Source organism: Trematomus bernacchii, unplaced genomic scaffold (genome assembly GCF_902827165.1).
Source record: "Trematomus bernacchii unplaced genomic scaffold, fTreBer1.1, whole genome shotgun sequence".
Lineage (NCBI taxonomy): Eukaryota > Metazoa > Chordata > Actinopteri > Perciformes > Nototheniidae > Trematomus > Trematomus bernacchii.
In genome coordinates this window covers 346,889-363,713 of record NW_022987598.1, presented here as the reverse complement: position 1 = coordinate 363,713, position 16,825 = coordinate 346,889, and the positions used below count along the sequence as shown (strand labels likewise).

The 16,825-nt window shown below is 38.4% G+C and overlaps 1 protein-coding gene across 1 annotated transcript; it reads right to left on the bottom strand.

Moving 5' to 3' along the window:
* Positions 1–889: 889 nt before the first annotated feature.
* LOC117482503 (cysteine-rich protein 2-like) lies at positions 890–16,287 on the bottom strand. The gene is made up of 8 exons (XM_034130588.1): positions 16,100–16,287; positions 11,332–11,426; positions 6,875–6,932; positions 6,264–6,392; positions 5,389–5,457; positions 4,921–5,015; positions 3,280–3,337; positions 890–2,009 (listed from the first exon to the last, which is right to left on the bottom strand). The coding sequence occupies exons 1-8, from the start codon at positions 16,140–16,142 to the stop codon at positions 1,945–1,947; spliced, it is 612 nt and encodes a 203-aa protein (XP_033986479.1). The 5' UTR covers positions 16,143–16,287; the 3' UTR covers positions 890–1,944.
* Between the last annotated feature and the right edge of the window lie 538 nt (positions 16,288–16,825).

Sequence of the window (16,825 nt, the reverse complement as noted above, 5' to 3'; positions counted from 1 at the left end):
TGTTTTTTACGAGTCAAAAACACATAATTTTATCATGGGGTCTGTGCTGATTAATATAAGTGGCAAAACAGTTAGTTACCGCAGAGTTAGATAATTGATTAACTGCATTACTGTCACTTGTCATTACTATTATTTTGTAGGAAACTCACAATTTCCGGTAACTTTCTGTTCAGCTTGACAAATCTCCACTTCCACTTTCCAACGTAAACACGTTTCTGACTTCTTCCTGAAAGTGACGTCAGGCGTTTTAAGGGCGAGCCCCAAATGTTTTATTTTGTTTTTTAAACATTGATTGTTGTCTTTTTATCCAATTAATATGTTTCTCATGTGAGTTGGGTTTGTAGTATTTTTTTTAAATCTTTGTATTCATTGACTTTTAATTGCGTTTAAGTCCAAACTCATGTTTTTACCCCGAGTACAAATAAAACAAAACAAAGAAACATAAGCACTATCATCATATATTATCTAATGCCTTAAAAAGCAGTTATTTTGCTTTTAATGTCAACAATTTGGTAATCATTTATCAAGCAAACACACCAACATGTTTGGGTTTTCAGCTCGTCCATCGTCATAATAGTTCCTTTTCCTGTTTAACATGTTGTTAATTGGGTAGTTTTTGCTCCTGGGATTGTTGAAAAAGTCATGTTTTGGCTCTGGGAAATTACCCATGTTGGATTAGATTCTTAATAATGCATTGGTTAATTAAAAAAAGGAAATAAACGATAGATGAATCCATAATACAAATTACCCTTAAATTGCATTAGCTCTTTCCTTCATGTACGAAATTCACGCGCATGCTCTTTACAACTAACTTCATAAATTATAACTTAGGAGCAGTGTTGCTTATTTGCAATACAATATAACAATATGCACAGACACTGAACACAGGTTTGGTATCACATAGTTTTAATGTAGAAAATGTGATGCACAGTTGAACACTTCTTGTTCCCACAGACCTCAAACTCAGCTTCCTAACATTCAGTAAAATGCACATCAGTGTGTGCAGCTCATCCCTTTTAGCTCTGTTGAACAAGCTCTGACAGCGTTACGTTTCATACGGTACATCTTGTAAGTGCACAAAAGTCTAAAAATAACTATTACTCATTAGTGACACTACATAATAATAATTATTTGGCAAAGAGAACAAAGAAATAGTCTGTTTGCAGCTCAAAGAGTCCTGTCGTGAATCAGGAAATGTTGAATACCACCAAGTATTATGTACATTACGGGTTCACAGCATATAGAAACTGCCGGATGCTAACTTGCAGATGTTGGGCATTTGCACAATTAGAAATAGTTGCATTAATTAGCATATGAAAACAATAGTTTAAAAATGGCTTGGACAATTTTGGAGTGTTTTTGGAGGTTTTTGCGGACGTTGAATCCATTTCTGACATTTTAAGGATCAAATATGGCAGTTTTAACCAAAAGTGGCCATATTTGTACTCTTAGTGGGCTGATTTGATGAGTTTTGGGCGTATTTTAAAGTTTTAGGGGACTCAAAACTGCCATTTCGGATCCTAACAATGTCAGAAATTGATTCAACATCCTCCCTTTTCCCTTAAAAGCACACCATAATTGTCCAAATCAGCCAAGCCATTTTTAAGCTATTGTCATATGCTAATTAATGCAACTTCTGCCAATTCTGCAAATTGCCCAACATATGCAAGTTAGCATCTGGCAGTTTCCATGTGCTATCCGTACTACACATTTTTATCATAACACTTTGGGGTCCTCAACATTTCACACGTTTTCACACTGCTGGCAAGTAGACTAAAACTGAAAGGCAAATCTGAAACTCACGCGGGAGGACGTGTTAACGGTTAGTATTAGTACAAAAAATAGATATATAAACAATATACAAATACAACAGAAACGTCTAAATGTCCATCCCTGACATATCATCCATGAAGGCAGAGCGAAGGATCAGAGTCTGAATCAGAATCAGGGCTGAGCCTCGGCTTCAGGCTCGTCGTAGATGTAGCTGCCGACGCCTCCAGTGTTTACACCTGAGAGAGGACGGAAAGAGACTTTTTAAAAAGGGCCAGTACACACTAAATACATCTATAAAATGCAATGATAAGCGTTAGAGGCAGACACACAAATGTATTATTGGACATTGGTCAATTTAAAGATGTCAATGAGCGTCTATCAGCCATGTTTTTGTGTAGGAATGTATTTCTACAGTCCTATTTTTCCCTTTTTTTATGAATAATCCAGACGACTGTAGCCTGTATTAATTGAGAGTCATTTCCTCTAGTGCAGGCGGTGAATGTAGGTGACTGTTGGCTGTTGTCTTTGCAGTATTTATTTTTCAAAAGTGTGTAAAAGGTTAATTTAAATGTGTTAGTTGCTTGTAGCGCTCATGCTGCCGTGTATACTACAGGAATTGAATAATTTATAATAAATAGTTAAATGACATGTAAACATACAACAATAAGCTTCGACACTCATGAAAAAAGGTATTTCTAATTGTGAAGACCTCTGTTTGTGATCATGCCTCTGCTCTAAAGCTGCACACATGCTTCAGAGAGAGACAGCCAGCATGTCTCTCGGGTCAAAAAGAATATTAAATTGAAAGCACAGATTCGTCCTTCATTAATATTATATCTAGCGGTCAGTGTCCACACACACTCACAAAGAAGAAGGCATCACTGGTTTCCTTTTTAATAAGAGCCAGAGCTTGATGGAGTGACGAGCTCCAAAATGTACTTCCTAATAAAAAAGTACCAAACTTAATTAAACGTAGTAAAGTCAAAATAATAGTCAGCACTATTTATGATTCTCTTGCCCTTTAACGGAACTCAAATCCGACACATAACGCCACAAAAACATGTATTTATTTGTTTGGCTTCACCCACTGAGGTTATCTAAAAAGACCTTCTGCAGAATGATGCAGTTAAATGGGAACTTTTTTTTTTGTATTATAACATAGTAACTGTATTTTCCCATGTTTGTGTGTGTTTTGAAATCGCTCCAGTATTGACTGACAGCTTATTAGCCTGCAATGTAATGATTGTGTGCAAATAAAGTACTTGTTTTTGCCAAGGATCAGATTATTAGTACAAGTATCTGACAACATTATGTAGAGAAACGGACATTTAGCTGGATCCGCTGAACTCTATGAATGTGTCGTTCTAAGTCTTGCTTAAGGAGATTTAAGTCTTGTTCTGAAATCTAATATTTATCTCTCTAAAATTACCTTTTGCAGTATTTAATTTACCGACATGTTTATGGTTTTGAAGCATTGTTGCACTGATATTGTTTCTGATGTCGTACCTTTGGGTCCAAACAGCACGGCGTAGCACGGTTTGTGGCAGTACGGCTGTCCATCGTGCTGCAACAGAGAGGAAAGCTCTTAAAGGTCACCTATTATGCAGAATCCACTTTCTCATGTCTCTTCTACATCAACATGTGTCCCCTCTTCTTCATGTCTCTTCTACATCAACATGTGTCCCCTCTTCTTCATGTCTCTTCTACATCAACATGTGTCCCCTCTTCTTCATGTCTCTTCTACATCAACATGTGTCCCCTCTTCTTCATGTCTCTTCTTCATCAACATGTGTCCCCTCTTCTTCATGTCTCTTCTACATCAACATGTGTCCCCTCTTCTTCATGTCTCTTCTACATCAACATGTGTCCCCTCTTCTTCATGTCTCTTCTACATCAACATGTGTCCCCTCTTCTTCATGTCTCTTCTACATCAACATGTGTCCCCTCTTCTTCATGTCTCTTCTACATCAACATGTGTCCCCTCTTCTTCATGTCTCTTCTACATCAACATGTGTCCCCTCTTCTTCATGTCTCTTCTACATCAACATGTGTCCCCTCTTCTTCATGTCTCTTCTACATCAACATGTGTCCCCTCTTCTTCATGTCTCTTCTACATCAACATGTGTCCCCTCTTCTTCATGTCTCTTCTTCATCAACATGTGTCCCCTCTGTGGAAAGAGACTCTGAAAGTTTCAGGAACAAAGATTCTCTCTCTTTTTGTCCTGATTCATTTTCATAAAAACCTGTCTGAAAATGAGCTGATCAGATTTTGGTCACTTTATGATGTCATAACGATGTTTTGTCTTGTGTAACCATTAGCCAATCACCAACCAAGGTAACCCCCCCCCCCCCTTATCACCTGAATCTCCTCCTAGAGCACCATTCAGGGTTCATACACTTTTTCACCAATGATTTTCAATGACTTTTCCATGACTTCTCCATGACCTTTACCTAATTTTCCATGACCAAAACAATGACTCTCTCAGCGGTACCACTGAAAATGGAACAGGAAAATAAGGTCTGCATCTGAAACATGTTGTGCCTATCTAAAACAAATCAAATAGGCTTACTAGCTTCTACACGCTAAAGCTACTCAAATCTCTCACCAGCAAAATACCTCGTCAGTTAAATGCCATTTTACGTTTCATTACTATACGATACAGTATTTATTATCATTATAGTATTACTATTTCGGCGATTAGATAAAATATAAATTATATTTGATGCAACTTTAGTTACATTTCCATGACTTTTCCAAAACTTTGGGAAAAATATTGTTTTCCATAACTTTTCCAGGGCCTGGAATTAGCATTTTGAATTTCCATGACTTTTCCAGGTTTTTAATGACCGTAAGAACCCTGACCATTGTGTTCTTTTTAACCAAATCTCTCTCAGAGGGGCGTGGGGAGTGGCTCCTTATTTTCATCTAAAGTAACAGACAGAGAATCAGCACTTTGGAAACAGGGCTGAAACAGAGGGGATTATGGGTAATGCTGCAATGATCTGTTTGGTGTTTCAGCCAATCAGAGACAGGTTCTGTATATATCTGAGACCTGTGATATATTGATGAAAAACAGTATAATAGGGGACCTTTAATCCCCCCTTCATGTGGACCCTTTTATTTATGAGATCTTCAACGTTTCTCACCTCTGCATGGCTGCCGGCAGATAAAGTCTTGCTGCAACGTTCACAACGAAGACAGGGCCGGTGCCAGTTCTTCCCCAGAGACGACACCTTCTCCGCTACACACACACCACACACACACACACACACACACCACACACACACACACACACACCACACACACACACACACACCCCACACACACACACACACACACACACACACACACACACACACACACACACACACACACACACACATACACACACACACACACACACACACACACACACACACACACACACACACACACACACACACACACACACACACACACCACACACACACACACACACACACACACACACACACACACACACACACACACACACCCCGTGGAGATAGTCACCAAGGAAACCAGTCACATTAGTCACTCAGACACATTCCTACACTCGTTCAGTTGAATGTGAGATATGATGATACACTGCTCACCAAAATACACGGTCTTGTTGCATCGGGGGCAGATGTTGGGTCCTCCGGAGAAAGATGAGAAACTTGCAGCTGAAAAAGAATCACATTCATTTGTTAAACTTATTTAAGTAATACTGTAAAAACACCATTGTCAAATAACACTGTGCTACGAGAGAGGCTGCTTTAAGGCAATCATTTAATACATGACATCTAATCTGATCTGAAGTAGCCAGGTCTTTTTATAGTGCATACCTTTGAGTCTTAATATATTGAAAACAGGTGAGTTATATTACAAGTTCACTCCATACAGTTGTCTTGAAAGGGGAAACTAGATATAGACCAAAATGTCTTTAGTTCAAGGCTGTTATCATATGTCTGCTCTCAAGTTGGTATTCTTAACATGTTGTCTATGCAGATGGACTCACTTTGGAGCCAGCTTCAAGTGGCCGTTTGAGGAATCACAGTTTTTGCTACTTTGGGGTTTACTTCATTTTTCAGAAGCATAAACACGCCTCTTGCCTTGTGATACAAACTGTGTTGAAACCATATACTGTATATATATATAGGTTAAAACCCCTATTATGTCAAAAGAAAGCTCATAAAACCTGAGTAATATTGACATAAGGAACGCCTCAATCAGGAAAAGCTACACTTGGCATAAGGCCTGATTCTGAATAACCAAACATAATATGCTATTACATGACATATATCGAATTTGAAGCATGCGCTTGGTTGTTTAATCACAGTGCACTCCGTTAGTTTCTCCAATTTCCCTCTGTTATTGTCTAATATCTGCCCCATATCCCCCCTGCAGAGAGGACTCATGTCATTTCTTTTCATTTCATTTCTCCTCCCGACATAATGGCTTCTATTTTCTGCTCCACATTACTCCTCACCCTTCACCGGTCCCCGCGGGGCTTTTTTCTGCTCCTCTGGTTTCGCATCTGTTTCCATTGAAACGGCAGCCGGGGCTTCGTTGGCGGGAGCGTCGTAAACGTAGGAACCGGCCCCCCCGATGTTCACGCCTAAAAAACACACACAAACGCTGCATTTACACACCTGGAAAAACAGGCTTATTGCACTTACACTTACACTATCTTACTGGATCTACATTTTCAAATAAATAAAAAACCTATTTCTCGAAATGTGTATTGTATAAAAGTACCTTACCTGAGTATTATCATTTATTCTGTATATTTTATATTGTGTATTCTATATATATTACTCTTCATACTCTATTTATATGTGTCTTTTCTACTGTGGATATGTATATATTCTTTCATTTTGTATTTGTTGTTGTTTTTTATATTTTAAACTCATGTCTCATGCCTGAGTATATTGCTGAGGTGACAAAAACAATTTCTCAATTTGGGATGAAAAAATTATCCATCTATCTTTCTGTATCCATCTTAAGAATCGTAAAATGTACGGAGTGTTATTGCTTTCATTTTATGCAAACTGGACCCTTTTTTCTCAATGTTTTTACATAAATAAGATGAAATGGCACCTTTTGGTCCAAAGAGGGCGGCGTAGCACGGCTTGTGGCAATAAGGCGTCTCGTTGTGCTGCAAAAAACAAGAAGGGGAAGTCAGCAGATACATCCAGAATGTAATAAAGTGCCTTTACTAAAGTACTGTACTTAATTACAATTTGAGGTACTTGTACTTTATCTGAGTATTTTTATATTTTCAGTCCTTTATACTTGTAATTCTCTTCATTAGTTACTTGACAAATTCACATTAAAGGTAGGGTAGGTAAGAATGGAGAAACCAGCTCGAGTGCGCTAGAATTTGAAAGTACACAACCGAAAAAAATCTGCCACTTCCTTACAGAGCCCCTCCTCCAACACACACGAACGCGCACATGACCAATGAGGGCACGAGATAAGTTTGTGCACAGATGGAAGGCTGACAGGCAGGTAGGCCATCCAGTTATCTGATCCGGGCCGGCTCAGATGATTGGTCGTGCTTTTTACAGTACTACGTCTTCCACAGATGATATTTTTTATGGATTTATTGTCAAAGCATTTAATGTATTCATTGCTATCGGGATGTTAAGAGCATTCCATGGAATATAACAACAAGTGTATCTGAAGTGAATTACCTACCCCACCTTTAATAGCTGATACAAAATGTAAACCAACTAATAAATATAAATTGACTTGTAATTAGAGCTGGGATGAACACATTAATGCATTCATATTCATAATCCAGTAATTTAATATATATGATTCTGAATTTGTCAAAAAATAAGTACTTTTACTTTTGGTTCATTCAAGATATTTTGATGTAGGGTGAGCATTTTTTTTTTAAATACATGTCTTATTATTATCTTTATTTTTACAATTAAGTAATTCTAGTTTTACTCCAAAGATCTGAGTACTTGTTCCACCTCTGTGTCTCACCCAGAGTGGAAAAGTTTAGTTCATTTGTTCTGTATGTTTGGATCCACATAAGGCCCAATAACAAAGACTTACTCACAGACGTTTGTAAGACTTGTCGACACTCTGCTATTTTATCTGCTAACAGCATCTTTGTTAGATAAATATGAACATCGTTCTTCTCTTCTCAGTTTACCCAAAGTGCATTTGATTATTCTCCATCAAAGCCAGCTCCCTGCAAAAAGACAGCATGCTCTCTTTGAAAAATATGTGTTCATAGAAACTCTTGTGCCAGGAAATCGTCCACAGCTTGACTCCCATGTTCGACCCCTTTTAGGGATAAAACGTGCTCCATGTGAAGTGAAAGCCCCTCATCATTCAGACTGTAGTGTCCTCCAAGTTCATGCACTGTGATGGCTTTATTCAGACATGTCTGATGGGCTTTTGAGTGTCTTTCACACAGGAGGCGTGCAAATGTGTTCACAAATTATCGACAACAAATCTTACACTGACTTTTAGAGATGCACGATGGTATTGGCACGTCATCAGTACGAGCAGATAAAGAATATAAGCAAGAAATGAACATGTCCTCAAATGCCTGGGCGTTCATCTGAACAATCATCTGGACTGGACTGATAATTCTGCTGCTCTGTACAAGAAGGGACAGAGCAGACTCTTTCTGCTGAGGAGACTGAGGTCTTTCGGGGTGCAGGGGGCACTCCTTCAGACTTTTTACGACTCTGTTGTGGCATCAGCCATTTTCTATGGTGTGGCCTGCTGGGGCAGCAGCATCTCGGCTGCTGACGGGAAGAGACTGAACAGACTGGTAAGGAAGGCCAGCTCTGTCCTGGGGAGTCCTCTGGACACTGTGGAGTCGGTAGGAGACAGGATAATGGCAGCCAAGCTGTCCTCCCTGCTGGACAATGTGTCCCACCCATGGATGTATAATAAGAACTGGATACAGCGTGGGAGGCGGGGTCTCGTTCTTTCCTATGAGAGCTGCTCATTGGCGCATGAGGACAAAATGGCCCAACTTTTGAGAGAGCGAAACGTCACAGATTACCCATCATGCCTGGCTGTCAGAGCAGAAGAACCCGTATGTGCGCTCACAGAGCAAGCGCCCCTTAAGCCCCGCCCCCCGAGCTCCCACTCTCGGCCTCTCTAGAATGAATGGAGAGAGAAAATAAATCTAGATTTGGCTTTTAGTGCATTTTACAACTTTAAGGACTTAATGATTCTAATAAGGGCTATCAAATAGTTCATACTGGGTAGTTTATTTAGTTAAAATTATCCGCTGATTTACAGACGTAAATTATTTTTTTTATTATATTTTTTATTGTATCATAACTTAGTACTTTTTCATGCATGTAACATATGTAACATAATGTAACATTAAGCTGTCTGTGGCTCTTTTTTCTGCTGCAACTACGTAAATGTCCCCTCTGTGGGACTAATAAAGGTATTCTGATTCTGACTCTGATATGACAGGCCCATAAAATGAAGCTTATTAGCATCTGACACAAACTGCTAATGAAGCGTGAGTGCAAAAACAAATAGTGGAGGTTTAAAAAAAAAAAAAAGGAAATAAAAGTAATAATCATGATTGTCGCAGGAACAGTATCATCCAGTCTGGTTAAAGTAGGATGAATCAATCAGCTGTGTTTGTAAAAATAATCAATCAATGAATCAATCGTGATTATTAATGCCAGGGGGATTTTAGGTTTGTGTCAGTTGCATCATATTAGAATAAAAAACATATAATTATTGATAAAACCAAAAGTTAAAACACGGCATGTTACATGAAGCCTAACTTAAATTATTACTTTATTGAATGTGTACATTTTGAAAGCAATGCAATGTTTTTCTGCATCTGCCATCAACAGTAAGAATAACTCTACTAAAGGATAGAAATGATAGAAGAAGTATGTGCATATATCAGCATCAACACTCGGGTACAATACGTTGAACAGGGAACAGGGAGTTGTGTGGCGCAGTGGACTAGTGCGTTGGTGTTCGGATCAGTGGAGCACAGGTTCAAACCCCACTGCAGTCAGCATGTCGTTGTGTCCCTGAGACACTTCACCCCAAAGTGCTCCTGTGGGGATTGTCCACAGTATTGAGTATGGAAGTCGCTTTGGATAAAAGCGTCTAACAAGTAACATGTAATGTAAAAAATGTAATGATCAAGTTTGTCATATTAGTATAAAAATACAATATCGTGAATCCCTACTAACTATACAGAATCACCATTAAACCAAGTGGAGCTTTTCCCTCATGACAGAGAGCACTGTTCTTAACTTCCTTTTTAAAAGCTCACTAAAACACAGCAAAAACCAGAAAAATGCATATATACTAATAAGATAAAAGTGCCTATAGCAGGGGTCTCAAACTCAAGGCCCGGGGGCCAAATCCGGCCCGCGACTTCATTTGATGTGGCCCCGCAAGAGCTTGCAAAGAATATAATACGTTTATTATACGGTTACAGAAGCAGGTTGCCCATAAACTACATGTCCCACAATGCATCTCGTTTTGTGACATGCACACTGAAGAGACTTGCAATTATTTGCCCTGGACTTCTGCTTTCAGACGTAGTTAATTACTAAGTTATTATCCTATCCGATAATAATCCAATTCAGAGGCAATAATGTAATATAATACATTATTTTATATATATATTATATATTTATATAGTTACAACCGGCCCTTTGAGTGCAACCTTTATGTGAATGTGGCCCGCGATGAAATTGAGTTTGACACCCCTGGCCTATAGGCTTGTTTTGTACTGCCCTAAATGTAAAAGCTCACACCACAAATATTCTGAAATCTAATCCACTGAAGCGCTGGTATCGGTGTTCGATCTGCACGCGAGATAGAGACGCTTCAACGATAAATAGAGTATGCAAATAAAATGTGAGCAGATCCTCAGACGCTTTCCCTTCTTGCCTTTGACCTCAGAGACCTCGACAGGAAGCGTGTGGTTAGTTTGTGGTGAGACAGTCACCGTAATGACTTCCCTGCAAGCTTCCTAGTGGTTTAGAAAAGTCAATAGAGTGAAAGTTGAACCACAAATCTCACTTCTCTTTTGGTTAACGGCCAAATGAGTCATATCTCTGCTTGGGTTGCAGTGTACAGTCATACCGAGTGTGTTTGAAACGGCTACAGCCTGTCACTGCACGTGGTTTAATGATTCATTTAGGACCTTTTCAAGATTCAAGGCTTTTATTGTCATGTGTACAAAGCTACAGTGAAGATATGTCAATGAACATCTGAGGTCACAGGTTCCTCCAACAGAGCAACACAATAAAACAGATAATAGTGCAAGTAAATACAAATAAAATAGAATGGAAATAGTGCAAGGAGAAGCACTCGACGAAAAGTAAACGAACACTGAAATAATACGAAATAAAGAAGCCAAAGACACGGCAGCCATCTTCATATTTTAGGACCTTTTCTATGCAGATCCTTTTCTTCAGGCTGTGATATATTTCACTAGTGTCCCCGCTAGATTAGCATCATCATGCACATCTCAACATTAAAAATATACTCCTTCAAATGTAACTGTCTGTCACTTCCTGTCCTCTTACCTCAGCGTGGCCTCCAGGATTCAGCGTCTTGTTGCAACGCTCACACTTCAGACAGAACTTGTGCCAGTCTTTCCCTAAAGACGTCACCTTCTCCGCTGCAGAGAAGAAGAAGAAGAAGAAGAAGAAGAATTTACATCAACCTGTAACTTCTACAGAGTTACATGCACATGTTTATGGTGTTTATGGGACATTAGGCCTTTCAAAACGGATATGAAGATCCAGATAAGATGAAGGGTAGACAGTTATGTTAAATAATCTCACTCGCCACCACCACCCCTACATAATAAACACATTAATGGTTATTATGGCATGACGATTAAATTCACTTTTGGGTAAAATAATTCAAAGATGGATACTACTGTAAGATAATACTTGCACATTTTTCCCCTTCAACTTATTATGTTTATATAAATATCTATATATCTTATTTTAAAATCAGCATCATATGATAATGTGACTTCAGAAGGAAAATAAAAATGTTTGCATGATTCTTGCTTTAAAAAAAGACTAGAAATGGAATCCTAAAGCATAATTATAATCCAGTATTATCCCCTTATTCTGAAACAGTCATTTATCTTTTGGTTGTTTTAGAAAAGACGCTGAGACCTGCGTTCTTCAGGAGAGAACAGCCGGTCTCTGACTGTCCCTGAATTCCTCAAAGACTGATACAACGAGACACTTCCTGTTCACACTCCAGCCTGCCACTGAGGTGTGTGTGTGTGTGTGTGTGTGTGTGTGTGTGTGTGTGTGTGTGTGTGTGTGTGTGTGTGTGTGTGTGTGTGTGTGTGTGTGTGTGTGTGTGTGTGTGTGTGTGTGTGTACAAAATGTACAGCAGTGTGCTCTTAAAATTCCACACTAATCTACTGACCAAACAACACTAACATTTTTCTCTGTATTTCTTTAAAGAATGATATTTAAGAGCAAAATCTCCGTTTGTTTATGACTTGTTTTTAATTATGTTCCTCCCTCTATATTTTATATCTGTAAACACTTTGAGATGCATCTTGGATGAAAGGTGCTATATAAATAAAGCATATTATTATTATTAATATTTAGAATAAAGTTTATTCAATTATTTGTTTACTGATTATTAAATTGTTTGCAGATACTTGTGTTTTAACTACTTCTTGTCTTGCCTGTCTCCGCTCAAAACAGAATAAAGCAACACAAAATAAACAGACTACAGAAAAGGAAAACCTCAAAAAGCATTTTAGGTATAAATATTGATTATTTTTAATATAATTATATTCAAAAACAATGATGTTTCCACCCGTATCGAACCAAAAGTCTAAGTATTTAAGTTTACTAAATAAACCACAAACACTCATTTGACCTGGCTCACCATTACATGTGTTATTTATGAATGAGTGCATGACTTTTGGCATATATAAGTCCAAACAGTGACCCTGTAACAACCCTATAAAACAACTCAGACCTACATATTACAAACATGTTTCATCAAAGACAGAAACCAGCTACATCCTGATCTAATGAACCCGCTGCTGTAATAATCTGCAGTCTAGTCTCAAAGGCCTCAGTTATATTTCCCAGTGTGGATGAAACTTAATAAAATACCTCAGCTGGAGATGGATGATTGAGACTCCAACATGTAGGCAAGTTGTGACGCAGCTGAGCTATTATTGCTTCACTCTGGATAAGATAACAGAGAGCCATTAACGGTCTGACCTGTTATCTGACAGCTCTTCATAATAACTCCTCTAAGTGACCTTTTTACCAGCTCTATTGCTTCCTATGAGCGACTTAATAGTGTATCCTCTTACTGAGGAGTGAGTTTAGTCACCATATATCAGGTTTCAGCTTCTTTTGATTATGTAGCAACACCACATGGCAGTGTAAATAATTGATTGACTGCTCATGCATGACTTGGATCGATTTTCTTTTTGTTCTTTATTCCTCTGGAGACACCCCGCCCTGCAGCTTCAGCTGAACATGCTCCTTCCTACTTGAGACTCTGCAGTACATGTACAATAAACATGTTTCCTCTGGCAGTGTGTGTTATTGTTTTGGAGCAGCACGGGGGATTTATAGCAGTGGAGACGCGTGTTGTACATTTTAAGCTCAGACATTTGGTCTATTTTTAGATTTTGGGCTTCAAAGTTGTCAGTGTTCATAAAATAATTTGTGATTCGTATTTATTTCAAGCCACGTGTACATCCAGCTTTCATTTATACAACACATACATCGCGGGGAAGGATAGAAAAAGGAAGCCAAAAATATATATGCTTTTTGGGGTTGTCTCTTTACTGTAGTGTGTTCTAAAGGTTTTAGTGCATGTAAATGGTCTTCAAAGGCTACAATACCCTGTGTTCCCCCCTGTCTGAAATGCCTCCTTTGTTTACTTCCAGTACATACTGACATCACTATGTAACACTCGCGCTCCTATTGGCTATCGCTCCAACACATTGTACGTGATAGGTTAAGGGGGCTGGACATCTTTAAGCGGGTGACCAATCACAACAGAGCTGGCCAGCAAACCAATCAGAGCAGACTGGGCTCTGGTTTCAGACAGTGGGTGAAAAGAGGTGCTGCAGCACAGGCAGTATGAGAACAATAAAGAGCTTTTTGAACAATAAAGCATGAACTCTTTAAAGTAGAGACACTACATACTGATATACACCTGAACATCAGCAGGAGAGGACTCTTTAAAGTAGAGACACTACATACTGATATACACCTGAACATCAGCAGGAGAGGACTCTTTAAAGTAGAGACACTACATACTGATATACACCTGAACATCAGCAGGAGAGGACTCTTTAAAGTAGAGACACTACATACTGATATACACCTGAACATCAGCAGGAGAGGACTCTTTAAAGTAGAGACACTACATACTGATATACACCTGAACATCAGCAGGAGAGGACTCTTTAAAGTAGAGACACTACATACTGATACACACCTGAACATCAGCAGGAGAGGACTCTTTAAAGTAGATACACTACATACTGATATACACCTGAACATCAGCAGGAGAGGACTCTTTAAAGTAGAGACACTACATACTGATATACACCTGAACATCAGCAGGAGAGGACTCTTTAAAGTAGAGACACTACATACTGATATACACCTGAACATCAGCAGGAGAGGACTCTTTAAAGTAGAGACACTACATACTGATATACACCTGAACATCAGCAGGAGAGAACTCTTTAAAGTAGAGACACTACATACTGATATATACCTGAACATCAGCAGGAGAGAACTCTTTAAAGTAGAGACACTAAATACTGGTATACACCTGAACATCAGCAGGAGAGGACTCTTTAAAGTAGAGACACTAAATACTGATATACACCTGAACATCAGCAGGAGCGGACTCTTTAAAGTAGAGACACTAAATACTGATATACACCTGAACATCAGCAGGAGAGGACTCTTTAAAGTAGAGACACTACATACTGATATACACCTGAACATCAGCAGGAGAGGACTCTTTAAAGTAGAGACACTACATACTGATATACACCTGAACATCAGCAGGAGAGAACTCTTTAAAGTAGAGACACTACATACTGATATACACCTGAACATCAGCAGGAGAGAACTCTTTAAAGTAGAGACACTAAATACTGGTATACACCTGAACATCAGCAGGAGAGGACTCTTTAAAGTAGAGACACTAAATACTGATATACACCTGAACATCAGCAGGAGAGGACTCTTTAAAGTAGAGACACTACATACTGATATACACCTGAACATCAGCAGGAGAGGACTCTTTAAAGTAGAGACACTAAATACTGATATACACCTGAACATCAGCAGGAGAGGACTCTTTAAAGTAGAGACACTACATACTGATATACACCTGAACATCAGCAGGAGAGGACTCTTTAAAGTAGAGACACTAAATACTGATATACACCTGAACATCAGCAGGAGAGGACTCTTTAAAGTAGAGACACTACATACTGATATACACCTGAACATCAGCAGGAGAGGACTCTTTAATCTACAGTAAATTATACATCCAGTGTCATCTTTTTCAAAGCCTCTCATAATATCACTATAATAAACCTTTAGGTATGCTTTTAATTAGAGGTAACAGAGACAAAAGCCCACAAATATACATTTGAAATGGAGAATATAGTTGTGTGATTTGACAATATGAATCTTGCGATTAAAATTATATAGTTTTGTCCACTCTGTTTTACCATTAATATCATGGTAGCTGTCCTTTTTAAACATTTGGTTTTGTGGAATTACCAAAAACATGATGCACCACACCTACAAGAAAACTTAAATTTCCCAAAGTGCTCTTACAATAGAAAATCTGAAATAATTGAGAACATAATGCTAACATTATATTTTATGTCCAAATATTAAGAATGATCTGCATATTAATTGGATAATTTATTAGATTTTAAATACATTATAACATAGGTGGCTTAACACCATAATTATGTCTATGTGACCAAGCCCCATCTGTAATAACAATATTTCTGCAAAAATCATTTAGCAAAGGTTATGATTTGTGGATGCTGGGGATACAGGTTTTTACAGATATAAAATAATAAAACATGAAAACCATTGTGTTGTCATTGTCTGCACGTCACCTCAGATCACACTGTATATAATTCGTGTAGCTGCATGGTTTATAATAAATCAAGTCTCACTGAAAACACGTGTTATGCCTTAAGAAACGTGAGGAATTTTAGAATAACGGAAGGTATTAGTGAGAGCCTTCTGCTGTGATAATAACCCCGAGGCTGGGGCGGGGACAGATAAAACATGCACTCACCGAAATACACCGTCTTGTCGCATTTTGGACATTTTGACGCCATGTTCGGGTGGACAAAGAGAAGAAGACGCTCTTTCTGTCGGTGCTCCGGCGACCTGTGTGTGTGTCTGTCTGTGTGTGTCTGTATGTATCTCTGTCTGCAGACACACCTCAGAGGATGGTGGATGGTGGAGAATGAGTGGGACTGAGCTCACATCCTCCCTTTGATTGTTGTTGCCTCATTTGCATAGCCACGCCCCCATGATGACATCATGCCGTTTTCATTCTCAAATACAGCAGATAGAAAATCCTAAATATCTATATTTAGCCTAACTGAACATCAATTAACGGTTTACTACTGCTATTATTGATTCATGATGACATCACTGTTCTTTATAACATGTGTTATTCTACCTTTAGGTGGGAAAAAACATTGAGTCTATATTTAGTTAAAGTAAATTGTATGGCTGGGCAATACATCGATATTGAGATATGAGACTATTTTTCTTCTTAGATTTCTGATGTTGTTATATAGAAATATTCTTTATTTCCTGGTTTTAAAAGCTGCATTTAAATTCTTTCAGATTAACTGATGATTATTTACGCCAGCCCTATACACTTGTACTTAATATTTATAATACTTAATATTTCTGCCAAGCGTGTGGGGTAAACATTGCATTGTTGAAAACTGCATAAATATATATATTATTTGTTTTACTTATAATATGTACTGTAGCTTGAAGTATA